The following is a 19,703-nucleotide window of genomic DNA, read 5'->3' as shown; positions in this document are numbered from 1 at the left end:
CCAAACGAACAAGGAAAAAGCACTCCAGGGATTAAGTGGTGGGCTCTTACTTTTCGTGGGCCTAGAGGGTGACAGCAGCCCCAAGCCCATGTGTCCCAAGCACGTGTCCTCCTGCTACAGCCATGACAGCCTGGACTTGCCCTCTGCATTGACTGCTCATCTCGACGTAGTGCACTATTGCTATCACGGAGGAGGGCTGGGCTCTCAGGGGCAAAGAGCTACAGGTACATCTGCTATCACACGCATGGAAAGGAAAGGCAGGAAGGAAAGACAAGCTTTGAGGAACACTTTAATGTACAAGAAATGGTTTTGGGGGAGCAAGCTATGTGGTCTCCTTCCAGCACTGGATCTGTGTCTATCCCTGGCCCTGATCGTTGCTGCAGGGATGGGGGTGAGGCAGGGCACAGGGAGCGGGCTGTTCTCCAAGGCTCAGAGTCTCTCACTTGCCTGTCTTCGGATTTGCCAGATCTTCAATCGCCTTCTTCACCTGCAGGAGGAATCAGCCGGTGTGCGAGGCTCCTGGCAGGTGTGAGGACTGTCCTCATCCCCCCCATCTGAGCTGGGGAATGAATGACACCCCCACCCCCACTTGCAGAAGGGAGAGCCATTCAGCCGCTTTGCCCACACCCTCTCCTTGCCCAAGACAGGATGCAGCCCGGGGCCTCTGCACACCCCCTATCTCCCCAGACACCACCCCAGCCCCAGCCCCAGCTGTCCTGATTCCCCTCTGGCCAGAGCCCATACCTCACTCCTTGAGACAGCCCCGACAACTCTCCCCTGGGAGGTGACGAAGACACGCTGCAGATTCAGCAGCTCGAACAGGTGGTGGGTCTGGAAGAAGGGGGGAGGTTGCAGGGGGAGGAAGCCATGACCCATGAACAGGGTTGCAGGAGGCAGCTGCTGGCAGCTGGACTCCAAAGTCCCAAGCTCTTATTTTTGCAAGGTGGGCTTCCTTCCCCCTTGCAAAAAAGGTGGAAGGGGTGTCATTCTCTCAGCCAGGCAGGAGGAGAGGCCTGTGTGTCTGTGCCCTTGGGATCCGGAGGGCATTTCTGCACAGAGGCAGCCCAAATCATCTGCACCCTCTCCAGCCATCCTCCCACGGGGCGGTCTCTCTCCTCCCTCCTCACCCTGTGGCATCTCTCCCCCTGTGCAATGGGGTGACTTCGATTTGGTAGCCCAGGGCATCTGTTTGGAACGGGCTTGGGCAACTTCATTGGACAAGGAGGGATAAAGGCTCCTGCCCTGCCGAAAGTCCCGGCAGAGAAGGCAACTCTGCAGTACCCACCACCCGACACTAGATGCCGGCCTCCCTGCATGTGAGCACCCAGGGGAAGAAACAAGCCAGAATAACCCCGGCTGGTACCCAGTGCCCCCCTTCAGCACATCTCACAGCACCGTGAGAACAGGATGTGGAGATGGGCATGGGCAGGGGAGCTTGCTTCTGTCCTGAGTGGGTCTCCCTACGTGTTTTATCCTGCTCTTCCCCACCGTGAGTCCGGGCCACATGCACAGCCGTCTGCAAGTGGAACAGCCCTGAATGCACGCCATGTTGACCTGGGGAGACAGCTGCTAGGAACTGCTCGGTGAACACATTAGCACTAAGCACCTCCAGGGAGAGCGCACACAGGGACCTGGCTTCACCAACATCCCGGTGCCTCGGGTGGGTTGTCAGGGCTTGAGTAAAGCAAGCGTGGATCTCATGGAGTTTTCCACCCTGTGGTGGCTCCCGGCTGCAGCTGGAGACCATGATCAGGGTAATAGCCAGGGCAGTCCCACCCCTCCCCTGGCTGGGCCCAGCACCGCATGTCCCAAATCCCCTTTCTGGTGTGGTTACCTGGTGCAGAGAGGTGCAAGGGGACAGCTGGAACGTGATGGGGTTGATGGTGCAGTCTTCTCCTAGTGTCCCGCTGCAGAGCGCCTGCAAGGGAGGGAAATAGAGGCAGAGGGGCTGCTGTCTCGAACAAGCAGGGTGCTTGTGCACAGTGCCCGCAGCAGCATTTCCAGCCTCTCCAATGCCAAGCAGGGTTCAATCCTGCACAGGCTATGGGACGGGGCGAGACCCAACCAGGAAGCCTTGATGAGGACTCTGCCATGGGACATGCAGGCACCCCTCCTACACGCAGAGGCTCTTCCTGGCCAGGAAACCTCCCAGCCCCCTCCTCTGGATGCTTGCTCATCAACCGTGATTGCTCTCCAAGGTTGGCACCTTCTCCATGCCATCAGCCCATCCCAACCGGATACTCACTCAGCCGCTTTAGTATTGGGGGCAATGGTAGCCACTTCCTTAGGGATCTCTCCCCTGCAGAGCTGGGAGCAGGAGAGACAAGGGCTCTGGGCTTACCTTGTCCTTCTCCCCAGCCTCCTGGGAAGACAGCTTGGCATCTTCGTGGGTCTGGAGGAACTTGACCAGCTCAGATCTTGGTACCGTGCCCACCAGCAACAAGGACTCTGGGGATGAAGGAGGGGAAATCTGGGAGAGGACTCTGCACAGGCGGTGGACAGGTGGTTCAGATCCCTTACACCAATGAACTGATGCCTAATCGTGGCACTGAGCTGAAGGCACACTTCTTCCACCCAGGCGGGCAAGGAGCGTGTGTCCTCCAGGGAAGCATCTCTGCACCAAAGGCTGTGTTGAGGCTTAGGCACATGGTAGCTCCTGCTATTGTCACCGGACCTAGTTTAAGCTATCTCAGGGACCTCTCCATGATACCGTGCAGTGCAGACATACCCTTAGAGGCTCCTCCTGCCATTCCTGATTCACTGAGACAAAACTCAGAATATCATCTGCTGCAGCAGCAGCAACTCCTTTCCTCGGTGGCCCTACAGCTAAGGGGAAACACCAGCCATTTCCAAGGGAATTGTCTCAACCCAGTGCTGCGTCCAACCCAGTCGTCGCCCAGACCTGCAGAAGTAGGGCAGCAGCAGTGCTCAGCTCCTGCATCTGGAGCTGAAGCCATAGACGAAATAGGGCTGGAAGGATCCTCAAGAGGTCGTGGCATGCAACCCCCTGCTTGTGACAGGATGATCCCCATCTAAACCACCTCGTCTTTGTCTAACCCACCTGTAGGACCTGCCAGAGCTAGTGACACCACTGCCTCCATAGGCAATCTGCTCCAGCGCATCACCGCCCTCACAATTAGGAAGTTCATCCTATTCACAGGTTGTTAGGGGATGGAAGGGACCTTGCAGATCATTGGGTCCAGCCCCCTATTCCACCACCTCAATCTCCCTTTTTACAATGTAAGCCCATTACTTCTTGTCCTGTCCCCACCACACACAGAGAACAGCCACCCTCCTCTTACAACAGTTCTTTTTTGGTATTTGAAGAAATAATCCTCTCTTTTCCAACACTTCCTCATATCATAGATGGAAAGAAAAAGGGAAGGGGAAGGAAGAAAGGATTAAAGCCCTGGGGAGGGGGTTAGAGAGGAGCATGAACAGCCCCAGGAGGACGGGGACAGCCTGGGACGTCATCAGGGACACAGCCCCCGCTCTGGTACCTGCGCTTTCCACAATGGGATACTCCAAGTCATCCGTAGAAGTCACGACTCGGAGGATTTCCTCAAAAGTGGCCCCCTTGGGCAGGACAGCAAAATCAGTGTTCATGAACTGGTCGGTGGTCACGCGGTAGGAGCTGGAGGAGGAAGGGCCACGGGTCAGAGAGGAAAAGGGCAATTCTCTCCATGAACCCTGCACTGAGGTCCCTTGGGCTGCCAGCACCGCCTGGGTACGATGTGAGCCAGAGGCAGACCCCTCCGACTGATGTGAAGACTTGATGGTCCTTACCGTGTCCAAGCTAAGGACGATCCTTGTACCACCGCCCTGCCCCTACGCCCGGCACAGGGTGGTCACTGCACCACAGCAGGGCTTGGTTTCCAACCCCCATCCCCTTTGGCTCCAGCTTGCCCTGCCACCCACCCACCAGGATCCCCTCCAAAATCTAGTTTCCCAAAGGAGAGAGGAGGTCTCACTCAATGTGCCTGCTCCTGATCCGGGGCAAATAGGGCAGCTTCTTCACTATGATGGTGCCATCGTAGAAGGAGGGCTGGAACTTCTGGGCAATAGCGTTAGCAATGAGCACGGCCATGATGACGGGCAGGATGTGGGCAATCTGCCCCGTGATCTCAAAGACCAGCAAGGCGGTGGAAATGGTGTGAGTGACGGAGCCTGAGAACGCTGCTGCTCCTGGCAAGAAGACAAGAAAACAGGCAGTGACCTCTTGCTACGGCCCAGCTCTCAGATGGGTGAGGTCTTCTGCCTCAACCAGATCTAAGGTAGCCACGACCCAGGGCTTTGCAGAAGCTACAGGTCCAACCCCTGAACTCCTGCATTTGCAAGTGTAGTGTCTGCAGCCTCATTCGTTACCTCTTACCCCCTAGCAAGGGCTCAGAACAGGAGTTCACGTGCTGCAGACTCACCAGCCAGCGCATACCCTCCAGGAATGATGGGGTTAGCAGCGCCGCCTAATTTGATGCCATGGGGGAAGAGAAAGGCCACCACTTCCCCAATCAAACGCCCAATTGCAGCACCTGGACAAAGAGTCAGAGCTGAAATCAAACCATGCCCAGCCTATAGGTCCAGAGTGGGTCCAGAGTGGGGCAGAAGCTCAAGTGCACAGAGCAACGGTCAATTGTACATCCCACGGGGCAGGGACCCGAGCTCACGGGGCTGCATATGGGCCTTGCTGGGATTTCTCTCTCTCAAGACCTTCCTGCAGAGTGAGCCTTGGAGAGCCGAGGGACCCCAACAGCCTCTCTCTGCGGAGGACATGCACGAGCTGCTCCAGCTGGCCGTCCATATGCCCAGCTGTGGTAATGGGCTCAGTAAGATGGTCCAGGTAGGCTCGGCTGCAGAAACGGTTCTCCTGCCGGGGTGACACGGACTCACCGTACACAAAGATCGGCATGAAGTACCCAGCTGGCATTGGCATGGTAGTGGCCAAGATCAACATCCAGAACTTGAATAACAAAGACAAGAGGGAGAAAGAGTGAAGAAGACATCACGAGGTGGTCTTCCAGATGCACCCTGCCTGGCCCTCCCTTCCCCAGCAGGTGCAGCTCGGGGCACCTGGAAGGAAGTCTTCTTTTGGCCTGGGCTGCAAGGGCTGTGCTGAGCCGGACTCTGTGCATGAGTTACCCTGCAAGCCTTTCTGGGTCTCAGGACCAAGCATGAGACACAGGTGGGCACTGCAGGAGCTGCTGGCCAGGCTTCCTCTCAATCCACACAGGGTTTTCCCTAGCCATAACCAGACTAGGGCTTTCCCCTGGGGAAGTCTGCATCGCCCTCACAGCTTTCAATGAGCTAGTTCATGCACAGGTGGCAGCCACACCAGGCCAGCCCACTGTTCAGCGCACGCTATCAGATGCTGCTTCTCGGGTGGGTTTTGCAGTCTTCTCTGAGCTCTGCTCTAGCAACTGCACTGCTCCCCGGACCTCCCCAGCTCATCCAAAATGACCTCTGGTAGGTCTACCCTGCATTGCTGCCCACCCTGCCTACCTTCATCACTATGAAAACCATCAAATTGCCATAGATGGTGATGTTAGGGTCCCACCACTCCATCCAGAGGTTTTCTGGGTCAACTTGAGGAGGCCTGGCCAGTGAGGCATTCTGGGAAAGGGCACCCCAGGTCTGGTTGTCAAACAAGGAGGAGACATACTCCTTCATGGTGAGCTGGGGGAGGAAGGAAGGAAGGAGGTCTGACTAGCAGAGACAACGAATGCATCCCCCACAGGCCCACCTCCTCCTAGCTGCCACGGCTGTCCTCAGGGACGCGGCCTGATTCTGCTGCCAGCTGCCTTCAAGGGTAACTCACTGGACATCCGTGGCATTGCTCACGTGTAAAATTGGCCCCAGCCCAAAACGCTTACAGTCATATCAAGCCTAGGATACCAGCTTCAGGGCCAACACTGGCTTCAGAGGGCGCTCAGGGCAGATAAAGATGACTTAGGAAGTGGGACGAACAATTTGCAGAGAGGAGCTGGAAGAGTGGCCAAGCTTAGAAAGAAAGTCTAAGTGAAGCCACATGTGAGGAAGGGGCCAGATTCCCTCTGCAAGCTGTGGACAGAAACACCCCGGGTGTAGGCAGCTCCATCCCCAGCGATCAGAGGACACACGGGACCCGGGGGGGTGTAGCTCAGGACTTACCCTGGAAGCCATGAACTGCCCCAGGCTGGGGGGGAAGGTGATGGAGGACAGCACGAGGGCCACCAAGGCAGAGTACAGCGGCTTGCTGAAAGAGGCCGGTCAGTCACACACACATCGCACTGCCCTTCCCCGACCGCTCTTGCTCTGGACTGTCACCTCAGAGGTCCCTGAAGGTTGATGCCTATGATGTTCATGCTCCCTTCTCCCCTCAGCAGGGGCTGGCAGCCAGCAAAGGTGTCAGGGAAGGGGGAGTTTCCTCTTCCAGCTGCAGCAGGGAGGGGAGCCCACCATCGCCACGGGGCAGGGAGCGTGGGGAGTCCAGCTGGAAGCAGAAGGAGACCACTCCAGGGTGCAGATGGGTCTCCACTGCCCGCCGGGCACAAGGGACCTTGGATAGGACCAAGAGGCAGCCAGATGCTGTGCTAATTCCCGGGGGATAAGGACCAGGCTGTGCATCCAGTGCAGCAGAGCGGGTCGGGAGGTTGGCAGGATGAAGAGAGGGCAGGGGAGATCTTTGGCTATATGCACACAGAGCTATCCACGTGTCTCCAAGCACACCCACCAGCCCACTGCACTAAGCTGTAAAAAATCCCTCCCTCCAGCATGCCTACTCCGTTGCCAGCAGCTGGGCGGTGAGCTTGTTTCTCCGGATGTATCCCAGGAACCAGCGCTGACAGAAGAGATACGCACAGCTTATAATCCCACAGATCACCCTGTGGAGAAGAGGGAAGGGAGGTGAGAGGGGCCAGGTCTCCCTCTTGCCCCAGCATCCTTCCAGACAGCCCCATGCGGGCATTCAGGGGTCATTAATGATCACCAGGCATAGTCATTAACATTGCAGAGCAGGGAAGGGACAGCTCGGGCTGGTATCGTGGTGCACACGCACAAGAAGGCAAAGTGAGGTGGTCCCAGCTACTCTAATTCTGACATTTCTTAATTGTCGAGCGTGTGACTTTGCAACCCATCTCCCCACGTGAGACCCAGGGACACATCCGGGGGTGGGGATACAGCGTTACTCCAACACCATTTTCAAGGGAGATGAGGGAAGTTACTTCCAAGCTGGAAGGAGTCAAAATTAAGTCAGGAGCAGAGGATTTGGGCCATGAATATTTACAACACATTGGTTTGTGGGGCTCGTTGTGTTGGTTGGTGAAGGGTCATGTGGACTGAGTAGCTCCAAGGCGATCACTTGTGCTCAGGAGGTCTTAGGCTCCAGGAACATAAAAAGGCCAAGGACAGAGGTCTTGCTAGGCTTGGCTAATAACATCCATCCAGCACTTGAACACCCCTCATCACCGGGCATCAGAGCACCCCACAACCTTCGAGGTACTATCCTCCCCATGAAGCTGCTGCTTCTGTTTTAGAGATGAGGAACCGAGGCCAAAAAAGTGACTGGCCCACCACAGTGGTAGCACCTGAACCCAGGTGTCCTAAATCCCAGGGCACATGAGGACCTGCTTGACCTGCCTCCCCTTAAAGGCAACATCTTTGCCCTGAACAAAGGCAAAACAGCAGCCCAGACCGGACCTGCTCTTACCCAACAACCATGAAGAAGAATATCTCTGGGAGGTCAAAGGGGAAATCGAGTGTAAAGTTGGTCTTGAAGGGAGCCATGATGGTTTCTGGGAGAAGGGAAGAACCACAGGTCATTGCCGGCGAGGCCGCAGGGTGATTCAACACTGTATATTAGTTGGTAGCACGGGGTGATGGCCAGGAGTGGAGGAGCGGGGTGTAGGACTCCGGGGCCAGACCCAGCCTGGTCTCCACAAGTGGTCACTTGGAAGATGCAGCGTTCGCACGGGCTCCAAGGAAAGGAAGCACGATGCAGAGGACAGCAGCAGTGCAGGGACCAGGGGGTCATAGATTTGATAGACGTTAGGGGCTGGAAGGGACCTCGGGAGATCATCAGGTCCAGGCCCCCCCACCATAAGTGGGAAGTCAGCTGGGATCAAGTGACCCCAGCAAGAAATATATCCACCTGGAGTGGGGGCACCTGACACAGCTTTGGGCTGCAGAGTCTGGGGTCCTGCTAGGAAGCACCTTGCCCAGGACCAAAACCAGCAGCTCCTCTGTATCTCGAATGCACTCCGCTGCTGTTTCAGCCCTGGCTTCTCCCAGCCACGCAGCACTACCAGCACATCTCAGCCCCAACCTGTGGCCCCACGGCCGCTAATCACACCAAATGGCTGTGCCACGAGCAAACATCCATTAGAGCCTGGGCTGACAGGCTGCCAAAGCCATTTATGCTTCAGTGCAGCAGACCGTCAGAGGTTGCGCGTCTCATTTAATCTTCCCTTTGTTTGTCTGCAATCCCCTCGGCTGACACCACGGGAGTCTATCGATTTTTTCCAGCGCGGCCGTGTCTGAAATTGCACCCCCGGAGTTCAGAACAAGATGTGATAGACCGCGATTCTTTCACCAGCATCCAAGTCATCAAAGATACAGCGTGGCCTATTAAAGAGCTGATTTTTAGCTGGGTGCGGAAGGGTTACGCAGACTAAACCTCAGCAGTCTGCTTTCAAAGACTAGCATCTTTTTCTGGATTGTCTTGGAAAAAGAGATGAATCCTTTTCCCAGAAAAATAAAATACACTGCTGATATTTGACTCATAAGCAAGCTAGGCCAAGGTATCGCCAGGGCCTCACAGACTATAGCCGCAGACATGCAAAGGAGTCATCCTACCACGGCTGAAACGCAGGTGGAGCTCGGCAGTGGGTTAATGGCATACAAAAAAAGCCTCTCACAACACATCAGGAGAAAGGGCCGAGGGCGGTAATAAGACAAAAACATTATTAGCTGAGGCAGAAGTGAGCCAAAGCACTGGATTTTTCCCTGCAGCATCTCTACAATCCCTTGCCCCGTTGGCAAAGTTTCCAGAGATCTCTGACTCCTTTTCCACTGCTGCGGCTGAATTAATGAATAGGGCCCGCCTGATCTGACTGCCAAGTGAATCAGCAGGATGCTTCCACGCTGGATAACTTTATCCCCTGATGTCCTATCGAAACCCCCCACCTGAGCTATCTCACCTCCATGCCAGCCCTCTTCTTTCATGAGAGGAGACAGGACCACGACACAAGGGGATATGGCTGTTATACAGCAGCTCCTTAAGGGAAAGTGCTTGAGGATTCAGCAGGGGTTAAATCAGCTGGGTTCTACTGAAATTTAAGGGAATCCTAAACAATTACTGTAAATCACTCCAGCGGCATAAACTATCCCACTGGTGGCTCACAGCCATCCTGTGATTGACTGGTACAGCCGGTCCCCACACCACCACCACCACCTTGTCATTGCCAGCCACGGCACCCTGGCCTTGCCACGCAGCTGCCGCTCTGCTCTTTACCTTGATCGTTGTTGAAGACAGCCAGGAGGCGGAACATGAAGGCTCCGCAGGTGGCCGAGAAGAAGCCCCTCCAGTAGTCCCTGACAGCAAAGTGAGAAGACACCACCTCGATGCTGAACAGCACCCCTGGGTACAAGCAGGTCTCTGGTTACTGCGGTGGTACTGGTCATACCTCTACGGTGCTAATGGTAAAAGATACCTACTGGGCGCATCTACACGTGCACATTTACTGCGCAGTAACCAAAATTACTGCACAGTACCAGTGTGCATCTACAAGTGCACACCTGTACTATGCAGTAAATAGAGTGACTTATGCCAACTTGGGTGCAAATTTGATACCTGCATCAAAAATGTATGCCTGATTAGCTATTGCACAGTAATGCACATGTAGATGCCTTACTGCGCAACAACACTGTGTGTGCGTGTGCGGACTGACTTGTGCATGTGTAGATGCTGGCCTGTTTCCATTTACTGCATATTAACTTTAAGCCAGTGTAAATGCACGTGTAGACACTCCCACTGTGAGCTGGATGCATCCAGGAGCTGGGGATATCTCAGACAGAGCTATGTGCTCCTGCTTACACATTGCACCCTAGGGAAGCCATACAGGCTCCCAGAGGGTCCTAGTTGCTTGTTCAGTGGCCAGATCTCAGCATGGGGATAAAGCCTTTATGAAAGTGTCAGAATGGCCCCGTGGAAAACGCAGAAGATTCTCCACTGTCCTAATGACACATTTTGCCTGGTCTGATTTGCCAGTCATGCTGCCTGTTAGGTGGCTACAGAGGAGTCACTTCTAAGCAGGGAGGGAAGCGAGCGATCAGTGGATTAGTACGGGTACGTATGTCTAGGCTGGCTGAGTGGACTATCCAGATTTTTTGCCATTTGGATAGGAAGACCTGGCAATACAGTGGACAAGCTAAAGATAGGATCCAAAGCAAGGAGAGGTGGAGCTGACCAGTGGTTGGTAGCCAGGGGCTATGAAGCCAGGGGCTATGAAAGGCAGGGGCTCTTACCAGCCATGGTGCAGGGGGCTTGGGTAGGAGAGTGGACGGGCTCTGGATGCAACAGTCAGAGAGGGAGGGGCAGACAGACAGAGTCTGTGATTCAGATGAGAGGCCACATGCAACAGGGGAAGAAGCTGAGCACAGAGGAGCCCGACTTATACCACGTAGGTGTTCTTAGGCAGATGTGTTTTTACTGAGACCTTGCACTAGTGAAAGTAAAGAGGCATTGCATTGAGAAACCCTCACAAAGCAGACCCGTCTGCCTGCTTCTCCCTCTCATGCATCCTCCATAGAGTTATACCGGTCACCAGAGCAGTCACAAGGCTGGGCCTCTCCGAAACTGCGTGCTTCAGCAACTGGGGAGCAGACAGGTCACCACCGGTTCTGGGAATTTAGGGCGGACGGGCTCTAAAGGGGGAACAACCAGCTCGTGCCTAGACAGCACAAGCAAGGCAAGAGAATTGCAGCCTACTCAAGCCACGGGAAGCTTAAGAGCATCTAGGTCCAGCATAGTGAGTCCCAAACATGACAGTTGGGCGTGTAGCCATCGGGGGAGCCACACCAGGGCTGTATCAGTCCCGTTTTATCATTTTCAAAAAGGAAGTCTTTGCTTGTTCCCTTCTGAAATTTAGGTTATTGCCTGGGAGACTCTTACCGCTAATGGGAGCCCCAAAGACAGTCGAGACCCCAACAGCAGCTCCTGCCACCAGCATTTCATTCTGCTTGCTTTTATTCTGGAAAGAGGGGGACAACACACACAGAACAGAGCCGTTTGGCCTCAGACTTTAGCCCCAAGAGAGTCACAGCTACGCTGCCTGGGCGCTTGTTCATCTAGTATTCGGACTCTTTTTTTTTTTTAATTTTAATTTAAAGAAAATATATTTTCCTTTAGCTATTGATAGCTAATATCAAGGCTTAAACTAAATACCCAAATCCATTAAAATATTTAAATATAGCAGAATATTCAAGCAGTGTATGTGTCCTACCGCTGTTTTAAAGAATAGCAAACCAGCAGACAAGGAGAAGTCCTTGGTTAAGCACTTGAAGACAGAAACCAGGTTTTGCTAGCTGGGGACTTTTTGGGAGATACAGAGAGACTAAAGTCATTTAAATTTGGCTCAGCTGCAGCGGCAGGACCTTGAGAAGGCCCTCGTCCCCCTCCCTTACCTTTCACCAGTTCGGGTGTTCCTCGCGGTTTGGGGGCAATGTGCCTTGTAGCTGCATGATAGGGCTGTATCTACAGGTTTAGGAACAGGTCAGACACAAGCACTAGTATGGGGTGGTTTGGATAGGGATGCCTCAAGCAGGGGTTGGACTCGATGTGACCCCCTGAGGTCCCTTCCAGCCCTGATTCTATGATACCGTGTTTATTCAAAGTTCAGAAACCAGTTACGGGTCAGAAACCGCCCCCCAGGAAAGCTTCTTTTCCATTTCCAGTCTATGAATATAAGCTAGCTGGGAAAGGCTGAGATCTCCCAACTCTAAACTCCTGAAGCACACAGGGACTGGAAACAACCAGTTGAATTCACTGACAACAAATAATATCGACTTTGTTTAATGCATGCGTTCATCTGAAATGCCAACGTTTGACAGACCTTTCTATATTTTCAGCCTGTTTTCAACAAAAAATGTCTTTGCTACAGTTTTTTTGCAAGTTTCTTTGCATACTGATTTTCATTCAAAGTGGCTTGACAAAAACCGGGGGGGGAATTAATAAAAATGCCATTCCTTATTTCTTAAGGCATAAAGTATAACAACTAAGAATGTCAATACATGTCTGTTAAACTAAATCACTGCTAAAATATGCATATGAGATGCAAATCAATGCATCAGCCTGGTAGATGAAGAGAAGTCTTGGGGAGGGGGCATGACGCCCTGAGTTTCCCCTTTCCCCCATCAACAGGGTGCTGCTCTGGTCTCGGCCTTACCTCGTACTCCCCGATGACGGACGTCCGAATCTTTCCCAAATAGGCAGCCATGATGCTGGAAACGTGGACGAAGGGACCCTGGAGGAGAGGGGGCATGGGACTCTGAGTGCTTTGCCTAAAGAGCAGTGGTCTGAAAATCAGGAGTTTCAGTTCAGAGAAACAGCTGAAAGCCCGACGGCCACGTTCACCCCCGGTGTAAGCGGCTGACATCAGTGCAGTTAAAGCAACTGGTATGAACTTGGCCCCAGCGGATCGTCTGAACTTCTCTGGGCAAGGGTGTGAGCTGGAAAGCCCATGAGAGCCGACCCTCTCCAGAGATTATCTGGTACCTTGTGCTGCAATGAATCGACAAATCCACGTGCCGTAGCGCCGCACGGCGAACGACAGGCACCAGGACCATCCAGCTCACATGGGCCCCCAAGGAAGCACACCTGGAGCCCTTGCACTTCCAGCCAGAAACCCTCAGGCCCCTGCCATGCGAACGGAGAAGGCAGCACACCTGCCAGTAGTGGCAAGACCTTCACGCTCCCTACGTCACAGTCACTAGAGGGACCCAATGCTCCCTCCCTCGTGCCTGCAAAGCCGGCAGCTGGGCATTGTGGCGCTATTACTGGGGGCGTTCCCACCGAGGGGAACCATAGTAATACTTTCTTATTTTTAAATGAACACCTCCAGCACACGTCTGACTTCAGCTTAGGGTTAAAGCAGTTCATGCTTTACCGTCAGCTGCTTGCAACTCCTCCCGCAGTGAAACGCATGGGCGCAGGCCGCCGAGGGAGGTCCTTCTCACTGCAGGGAGGTGTCAGCAAACTTCAGGGATGCTCTGGTGGACCTGACACATGGGAGATGCGGCGCTAGGGCAAAGGGCTGCTTTAAGAGCGGCAGACAGCTGCACGCCTGCATCGGGCATTCGAGGGTTAGAAGCACTATGGACATGCTGCAATCATTCCCAAACGGGGCTTTCTGAATGTAAGGGGAAGGCTGGAGTTAACAGCAGCCAAAACAAATGTAGATGGCCAGGGAAGCTGGGCTCATTGCAAAATGGCTTTTATTTTAACACAAGCCAAGGCAAAGCTAGACCTCTAGGCACTAAGCTGTACTCATTCTAGCTCAGGAACCAGAATTAGGAGAGCTGTATTTGTATGACCCTGCCTCCAGGCTAACTATTGTGCTATGAATCACAGCCCATTAGCCTAAGTCTACACATGTCCCATCTCCCGTTGGGCTTCAAAGCCATTGGGGTGACTCGAAGCAGAGGACTCCCCCAGCCACCGGGCTCCCTTCCAGGGCCGTGACTTGGAAGCAGGTGCTCAGCTGACGTAAAGCCACAGGGCCCCGCTGAAGTGAGAGGAGCTGCATGACTTGCCCCTGCTTGGGTGGGCTCCCATTCCCTGGACATCCCCAAGCATTTTGACTCCACATCTCACTCACAATTTGGAAAATTTCTTTGCAGCAACTCTGTCGTCTGGCCCTGTCTCCTCACCATACCTTCACGCTAACCCTGACAGTGGCCGAACCGCTCCATGGCAGCACTCCACAGTTGCCAGCCCTATATCCACCCCTCCATCCCCACCAGCTGTGAAGCTGGTCTGGGGACACTCACAACTTTGCCAAGGAAGATGGTGCTCCCAGCGGCCAAGGTGCAAGTCATCCCCACCACTTTGGCTCCGAAGTTCTTGATGGCCAGGTAGTCCTCCAGCATGACCCCGGTGAGAATGGTCTTGAGCTCCGGGATGCCAGAGCCTGGAAAATCCCAGAAATGGGGGACACATCAGAGCACTTCTGGGTGCCACTCAGCGATCCAAACCTAAAGGAAATGAAGGTGGCGACATCTGGGTCTCCACTTCTGCATTTCCAGGGCAACTCCTAGCTAGGCCTGAGGTCAAGGGTGTATTCTGACCAGGACATTTGCAGTTCAGACCAGAGGCCATTAGTTGCCCAAAGGCAGACAGAAGGGCTGGTTAACCAGTTTCCTCTAGTTTCCAAAAGTGGAAAAGAGGTATCTGCTGCTTGCAAGGAGGCTAAGGGGTTTTGCCCCCAGTTGGTGGTTTGTGCCAGTGGAAATCCTCATTACCAGTCCCAGAGAGTCAAGTTCTCTGTTTATGCACTAAGCCCATACACCGAACAGCTGAAGCTATGAAAACGGCTACCCTTGCCAGTGCCCCAAACTCCTGACCCTTGCGGGGTATGAAGGGAGTTGAGTCTCCAGTGGTCCTTGGGGTGTCCTGGACTCCCATCAGCCCATGCCCCACAGAAAGATGTTCAACCATTTAAGGAGCTTGTAGGCAAGCAGCAGGTCATCACCTGTCCCTGAGCTAGTGGCTCTTGATCCGTCTAGTGCTTGTTCAGCCATGACACCTGGTCTCTCTGCCGAGCTGACCAGCTAGAGATCCACTTCATGCCAACCGCGGGAAGGTTTCCTGGGACGTGGGCACTGGTCGTGAGCTTCTCCCATTGTTCAGGCCAGCTCTCTAGCAGATCAGTCTGCTCACAGGCCCCCACAGGCAGCCTCCAGCTGCGGAGCATCAGACTCACCTCCCGAATGCGGAGTGATGCTCTGTGCATAGCCAGTGGAGAAAGCAGACAGGGCAATGGGGTACATGGTCCAGGACAGGTATTTCAGGACTAAGTAATCCCCCAGCTCTTGGTAAAGCCACCGGTGTGCTGAAAAATAAGCATAGGCAAGTGGGGGGCATAGAAATGCACATGGGCATGGGCCATTGGCCTAGCTACCCGCATATCCCAGCCGTGCGGCTCATCTGGTAACTCACACCCCTCCCTGCTGAGGTCCATCTACTCTGATACCCCACCTACAACACCCTGGGACCGTCACGGGGCAGCCCAGCCTAGCGTGGACCCCTCCGGATGTCCACACAACCACATCTTTCCCCCAGGCATCCGCACTCGCTTCCAGCTCTCAGTTTCCATTGCCCAGTGTGGTACATCAGCTAAAACAGGAGGGTCTGTACTGCGCTGCCGTCCCCATGAAACCCACGTGGTATTTGCCGAGGGTCAGTGGCAGGAAAGCAGCCCAGGTGTCCTGGCTCACTAGCACAGTCGTGATTCCCCCCACCTATAGTTACCATTCAGCAACGTGGTGACGGTGAAATCCATGACAAAGCTGATCATAGCCATTATCACCCCTAGAGCGAAGAGAAAGTACCAGTCCTCGCCGACGCGGAACAGCTGGCGCTTCACGCAGTCCAGGCAGCCTGCAAGGGGGGCACGGGGGTCACACCCACCCCACCACAGTCAGCTCCGGGGGCCTCAGGGGTGGCAGGAGCACAAAGACGCTTTGCAGCCAGCTCAATTATTAACCATGGGCAGCTTCATTATGGCTGAAATATTCCACGGAGGTTTCCGAGAGTCTTTCCCAGACCAGCTGATCCCATTGAGACCAACCCTGCTGCTGACCCTGCTCCCCATCCCCTGCCCTGGGTTGCATAGAGCTCTTTGGGAAGTCAAACGTCCAGAGAACGGGCTCTGTACAAATTGTCAGGGCCCGCTGGAAAGACCAGGTGGAGGTATTAAATGCTGTTCATCTGTGAGGGCTGAGCAAGCCCAGAGCAATGGCTTTGGGGCCACCTCCTCGCCATCTGAGCTCCAGTGAGTCCCCTGGGAGCAGCAAAGAACCAGCACGGACAGGGTTATAGGGACAGGTGCTTTCCCCAGCCGTCGGCAACGGCTGCAGGTTGCAGGTGGGAACGACCCAGGAGCTAGTCCCCAGCCACCATCACTGCCGCTGCTTCTTCTCCCCACCTCACGTGGGGAAGCCCCCACTGCCAAACGCTGCTGAAACCCCTGGGCCGTGGCTCCGCTAGGTGTAGTTGCTGCCCCCCGGCTTAGAAGATCAAGGACCATCGGGGCAATTAGGAAGCTGATGTTGTGGGGGTGGGGGTCACATCTGAGGTTGAAGGGAATGGGGTCTCCTGTCCCACCCGGGTTAGGTGACCCTGATGGACTCCTTCACTGCTCTCAGGCGGCATCCACGCTCTTACCTTGGACTCTCCTGCGGGTCTTTGGCCACGGCCTCCAGATTTCGCTGAGTATGAGGATCCTCTCCTCCTCCTTAGCCACATCGTGCTCCCTCCGGTCCAGCCCCTCTGTTGCCATGGGCTAGTGATGCCTCCACACCACGAGCAGCAATTCCCTGCATGGACGGGAGGAGGCACGTACAAGTGGTTGCGCTGTGGCAGGTGCCAGCCCAGGGCTTCGTGGCTGCAAGGGGCTGTGTTATGAAGAGCTGCGTCACAGAGGCGGAAAGCTATGGCTCTTACTAGGCCTGTTTCACTAGCAGTGTTCAGCAACCGGGATACCTGCAAGCAGGTCCCGCCACCTGCCACTGTTCCCCTGGGAGCCAGACCTTGTTGGATTAGCCACATGAAGTGCCTGGTGTCTTCGTCCCTCTCTACCCTCATCCCAGCCCCCTGGGCTTTCCTCGGGCTGGTTCTCACCCCCTCCCCTACCTCCAGCCTGGCCTCAGTGGTGGAAGGAGCCTGCCCCTCATCCCAACCAGACTCCCCGTGCATTCACAGCATCCAGAGCCTTGGGACCTCCAGGCTTCACGTCTAGTCCAACCCCTATCAGGCCTATCCAACCCATCCTAAACAAATCCAGCCGCTTAGTAAAACTACCATCAACCCCGACACAACACAAGGCATCACACCCAAACCTGCCACAGGGCAAGCAGGGGGGCCATGGCAGCCCATGTCCCATTTGTGGAAAAGGTGGTTAATGTACACTCGAGAGATCCCAGGTAGAGAACATGCCCCGGGCATCCCAACCTGTTGACTCCAGCTCGTTTCAAACCCCAGCCCTTCTCCCTGGCCCGCACCTCCAAAGGGGCTGAAATCCAGCCGGGCACCCGGGCACCTTGGGTTGTCCTTAGCAAGAGCAGCAAGACACCCCCTGACCCCAAACAGCAACGGGGAGCTGCCAGCAAAAATACCCAGCCCTGGGGGATTCTGGAAAGCTGTGTAGAGGAAAGATCCTGCCCCCGATAAAGCCCTACTGCACTAATAATAGCAGAGGTTGGCCAGCCAGCTGGAACATGTGCGGCCCAAGCGGGTCACCTTGGAGGGCCTGCCTTGCCGAAGCCTCTCCAGCAGAGCGAGACCCACTGCACGTGGCCTCCTGGCTCCATCCGCCATGGCTGTGCTCTGGCAATAGTTCTCCAGGGGGGCTGGAGCCCGAAGGCCTCCCCCCGCCCCGCTGCTAAGCCCCTGCATGCAGTAAGTGTGGCTGACACATCCCTGGACCAGCAAGGGGGCCAGAGCCCAGCCTGGTAATAGGGGTCATGCCCCACACACACGAGCCCTGCAAGAGGGAGTGGGTGGGAGCAACCAGAGGGAGGGCACGGACAGCATAATCCCAAGACAGCACAATACCCCGGCCTCCCGGGCTCCCTGACTGCCGCGCTGCCCCGCTGCATTCAAGGAGATGGAAGCACCAGTGACAGCAAGCAAAGGTAGCCCCACTGAGAAAAGCCATCGTGGCTCGGACTGGGCCCCTGGAGACACTGCTCCTGTTTAATCCAAACTGGTTTCACCTGATCCCTACCCCGGGCACCCCCCCTCAATGCATGCCCTGCCCCCTCCATCCAGGACCCTGCGGGGTAGAGATGGCAGCCCACAGACAGGCCCTTGAGCCTGCAGGACCCTGTCTTGGAAAGGGAGAGAGCGGCTCTTGGGATGGGCCGGGGGGCTTGCAGCAAAGACAAAAGGAAGGTTTGCAGCTAGCCGGTTTGGGGTCCTCATAGGCAGAGGGTGGGCAAGCAGCGGGGTAGTTGGGAGGACGAGCTGATGGGAGATGTTACCTCTTCCCTGGGAAGTGGCTTAGCACAGCAAGAAAATATCCCAGGCTTGTTCAGGTTTTCATTCAAGAGACTCTAAAATGTATTCCTTTTTTTTTAAATTCTGAAAAAACTCAGACTGTGGCTTTCGATGGTCCAAAAATTAACATTTGGGGGTTGATCTTTGCTGGAACAATGATTGCACTGCCTCAGTATTTCTAGGAAAGGGGAAATCATTTCTCACCCAGCTGCTAGCTCGGGTCTAGCGAAAGGGGACCTCTGGGGATCAGAAAGAAAGGAGAGTCCACAGCATGGAAATGGACCACGTGTCCCAGCCCCCACCCCACAGGGACTCGCACCGAGAAGCACCATCTCACCTCCTCCTCCCTGCCCCCCTCCTGTCTGTTGGCCCCAGTACCTGTTTGCTGAAGCAGGCTGGGCTTGGCGCAGGGCGCGGGGGGGCAGCCCTGAGCCCTGGGGAGAGCTCCCAGGGGTCTGGAGTGACCAAGATGCAGAAGGACTCTGGCTTTAGGATGATACTGCCAGACAAGACCCCCCTGCCCTCTTCTTTTAGTAGACTGGGCTCCAGGACTAGCTGCACGGAGGGCGACCATCCTCAGATGAGTCCCTCTCAGCCCTCTCTAAGGAAACATTAGACCCCCTCCCCAGTCACCCACAGGGAAAAGAGACAGGGAGGTGGAGGGACTTGCCCAAGGTCACTCAGGGCATCTGTGGCAGAGCCAGGGATCAAACCGCCCTAGGGCCTGGAGCACCAGGGAGGTTTCTGATCTGCTGCGGCTCTGGCCCGGGGGCACAGATGGGAACACAGTGTGATACGGCTGTGGCAGTGTAGCGGAGAGCCTTTCCCAGAGCCTTGCTCAGCCCACCCCTCCGCTGGCTGGACCCCGGGGCATCACAGACGAGTGCCTTGCTCCCGCCCGTCCCAGGCCAGACACCCCTGCCCAGAGCATCCGAGGGCTCACCTGGGCGCTCCCCGCCAAGAGCTGCTGCCTCCACAGGTGCGGCTCCTCGCCTCACTGCCCAGGTCCCAGCCCGCCAGTGGGCTCCTCCTCCACCCCACCCCACCCCACCATCCCTAACGAAGGCTTCCCGTCCTCATTAAAAACGCCCTTGACAGGTCAGCCAAAACCGCCCTGGCTGGAGTCGGCAGGAGCAGAAAGGCAGGGCTCCTTGCAGCCGCACATCCTGGCACGAGCACAGGGAGATGCCTCGGGAGCCTACAGATCATTGCCTCCAAATTGGCCCTGGGGGGTTTCCTCTGGTGTGGTTAGCACCGTCACCCTGGACCCTGCTCCAGCCCAGAACGATGCAAGATAAGCCATGGAGCCTGGGCCAGAGCCGGGCGGAGTTCAGGCCCTGGGGGGCATTTGCCCTTTCACCTCTCTGCCAGCAAAAAAGCCAGGGTGGGGGACAAGGGTAGAGCAGGATTTGGCCCATGTCTCAGGCTGGGTTCCCAAAACCTGCACCCCCCCCCC

General features: G+C 55.4%; 1 protein-coding gene across 5 annotated transcripts; it reads right to left on the bottom strand.

Annotated features, from left to right (window-relative positions):
• Window positions 1-276: 276 nt before the first annotated feature.
• LOC149854444 (chloride channel protein ClC-Kb-like) lies at window positions 277-19,291 on the bottom strand. 5 transcript variants are annotated; one of them, XM_090024081.1, is made up of 20 exons: window positions 19,191-19,291; window positions 16,415-16,566; window positions 15,500-15,628; window positions 14,952-15,080; window positions 14,020-14,159; window positions 12,417-12,494; window positions 11,144-11,222; window positions 9,485-9,610; window positions 7,682-7,766; window positions 6,756-6,857; window positions 6,145-6,229; window positions 5,497-5,670; window positions 4,888-4,957; window positions 4,419-4,529; window positions 3,972-4,185; window positions 3,501-3,634; window positions 2,342-2,448; window positions 1,835-1,918; window positions 745-831; window positions 277-487 (listed from the first exon to the last, which is right to left on the bottom strand). In XM_090024081.1, exons 2-20 carry the CDS (start codon window positions 16,527-16,529, stop codon window positions 440-442), a joined length of 2,097 nt encoding a protein of 698 aa, XP_089880207.1. In that variant the 5' UTR covers window positions 16,530-16,566; window positions 19,191-19,291; the 3' UTR covers window positions 277-439. The 5 variants fall into 5 exon arrangements, with proteins under 5 accessions (XP_089880207.1, XP_089880208.1, XP_089880209.1 ...); XM_090024082.1 differs by having other exon boundaries at window positions 16,415-16,659; window positions 19,191-19,217; XM_090024083.1 differs by lacking the exon at window positions 19,191-19,291 and adding an exon at window positions 18,626-18,806.
• Window positions 19,292-19,703: the final 412 nt, after the last annotated feature.

This window comes from Crocodylus siamensis, chromosome 12, assembly GCF_052110815.1.
Source record: "Crocodylus siamensis isolate JL-2025a chromosome 12, ASM5211081v1, whole genome shotgun sequence".
Taxonomy (NCBI): Eukaryota; Metazoa; Chordata; order Crocodylia; family Crocodylidae; genus Crocodylus; species Crocodylus siamensis.
This window is presented reverse-complemented; position numbering and strand designations above follow the sequence as displayed.

What these genes read in the sequence shown, in the direction of transcription:
- LOC149854444 (XM_090024081.1), bottom strand. Translation starts at nt 16,529, where the DNA reads ATGGCAACAGAGGGGCTGGACCGGAGGGAGCACGATGTGGCTAAGGAG. An exon ending in CCATCTTCCTTGGCAAAGTT is followed by an intron (nt 12,495 to 14,019) that starts GTGAGTGTCCCC and finishes CCTCTCCTCCAG; the next exon opens with GGTCCCTTCGTCCACGTTTC. An exon ending in CTTGCACCTCTCTGCACCAG is followed by an intron (nt 832 to 1,834) that starts GTAACCACACCA and finishes CCCTTCTTCCAG; the next exon opens with ACCCACCACCTGTTCGAGCT.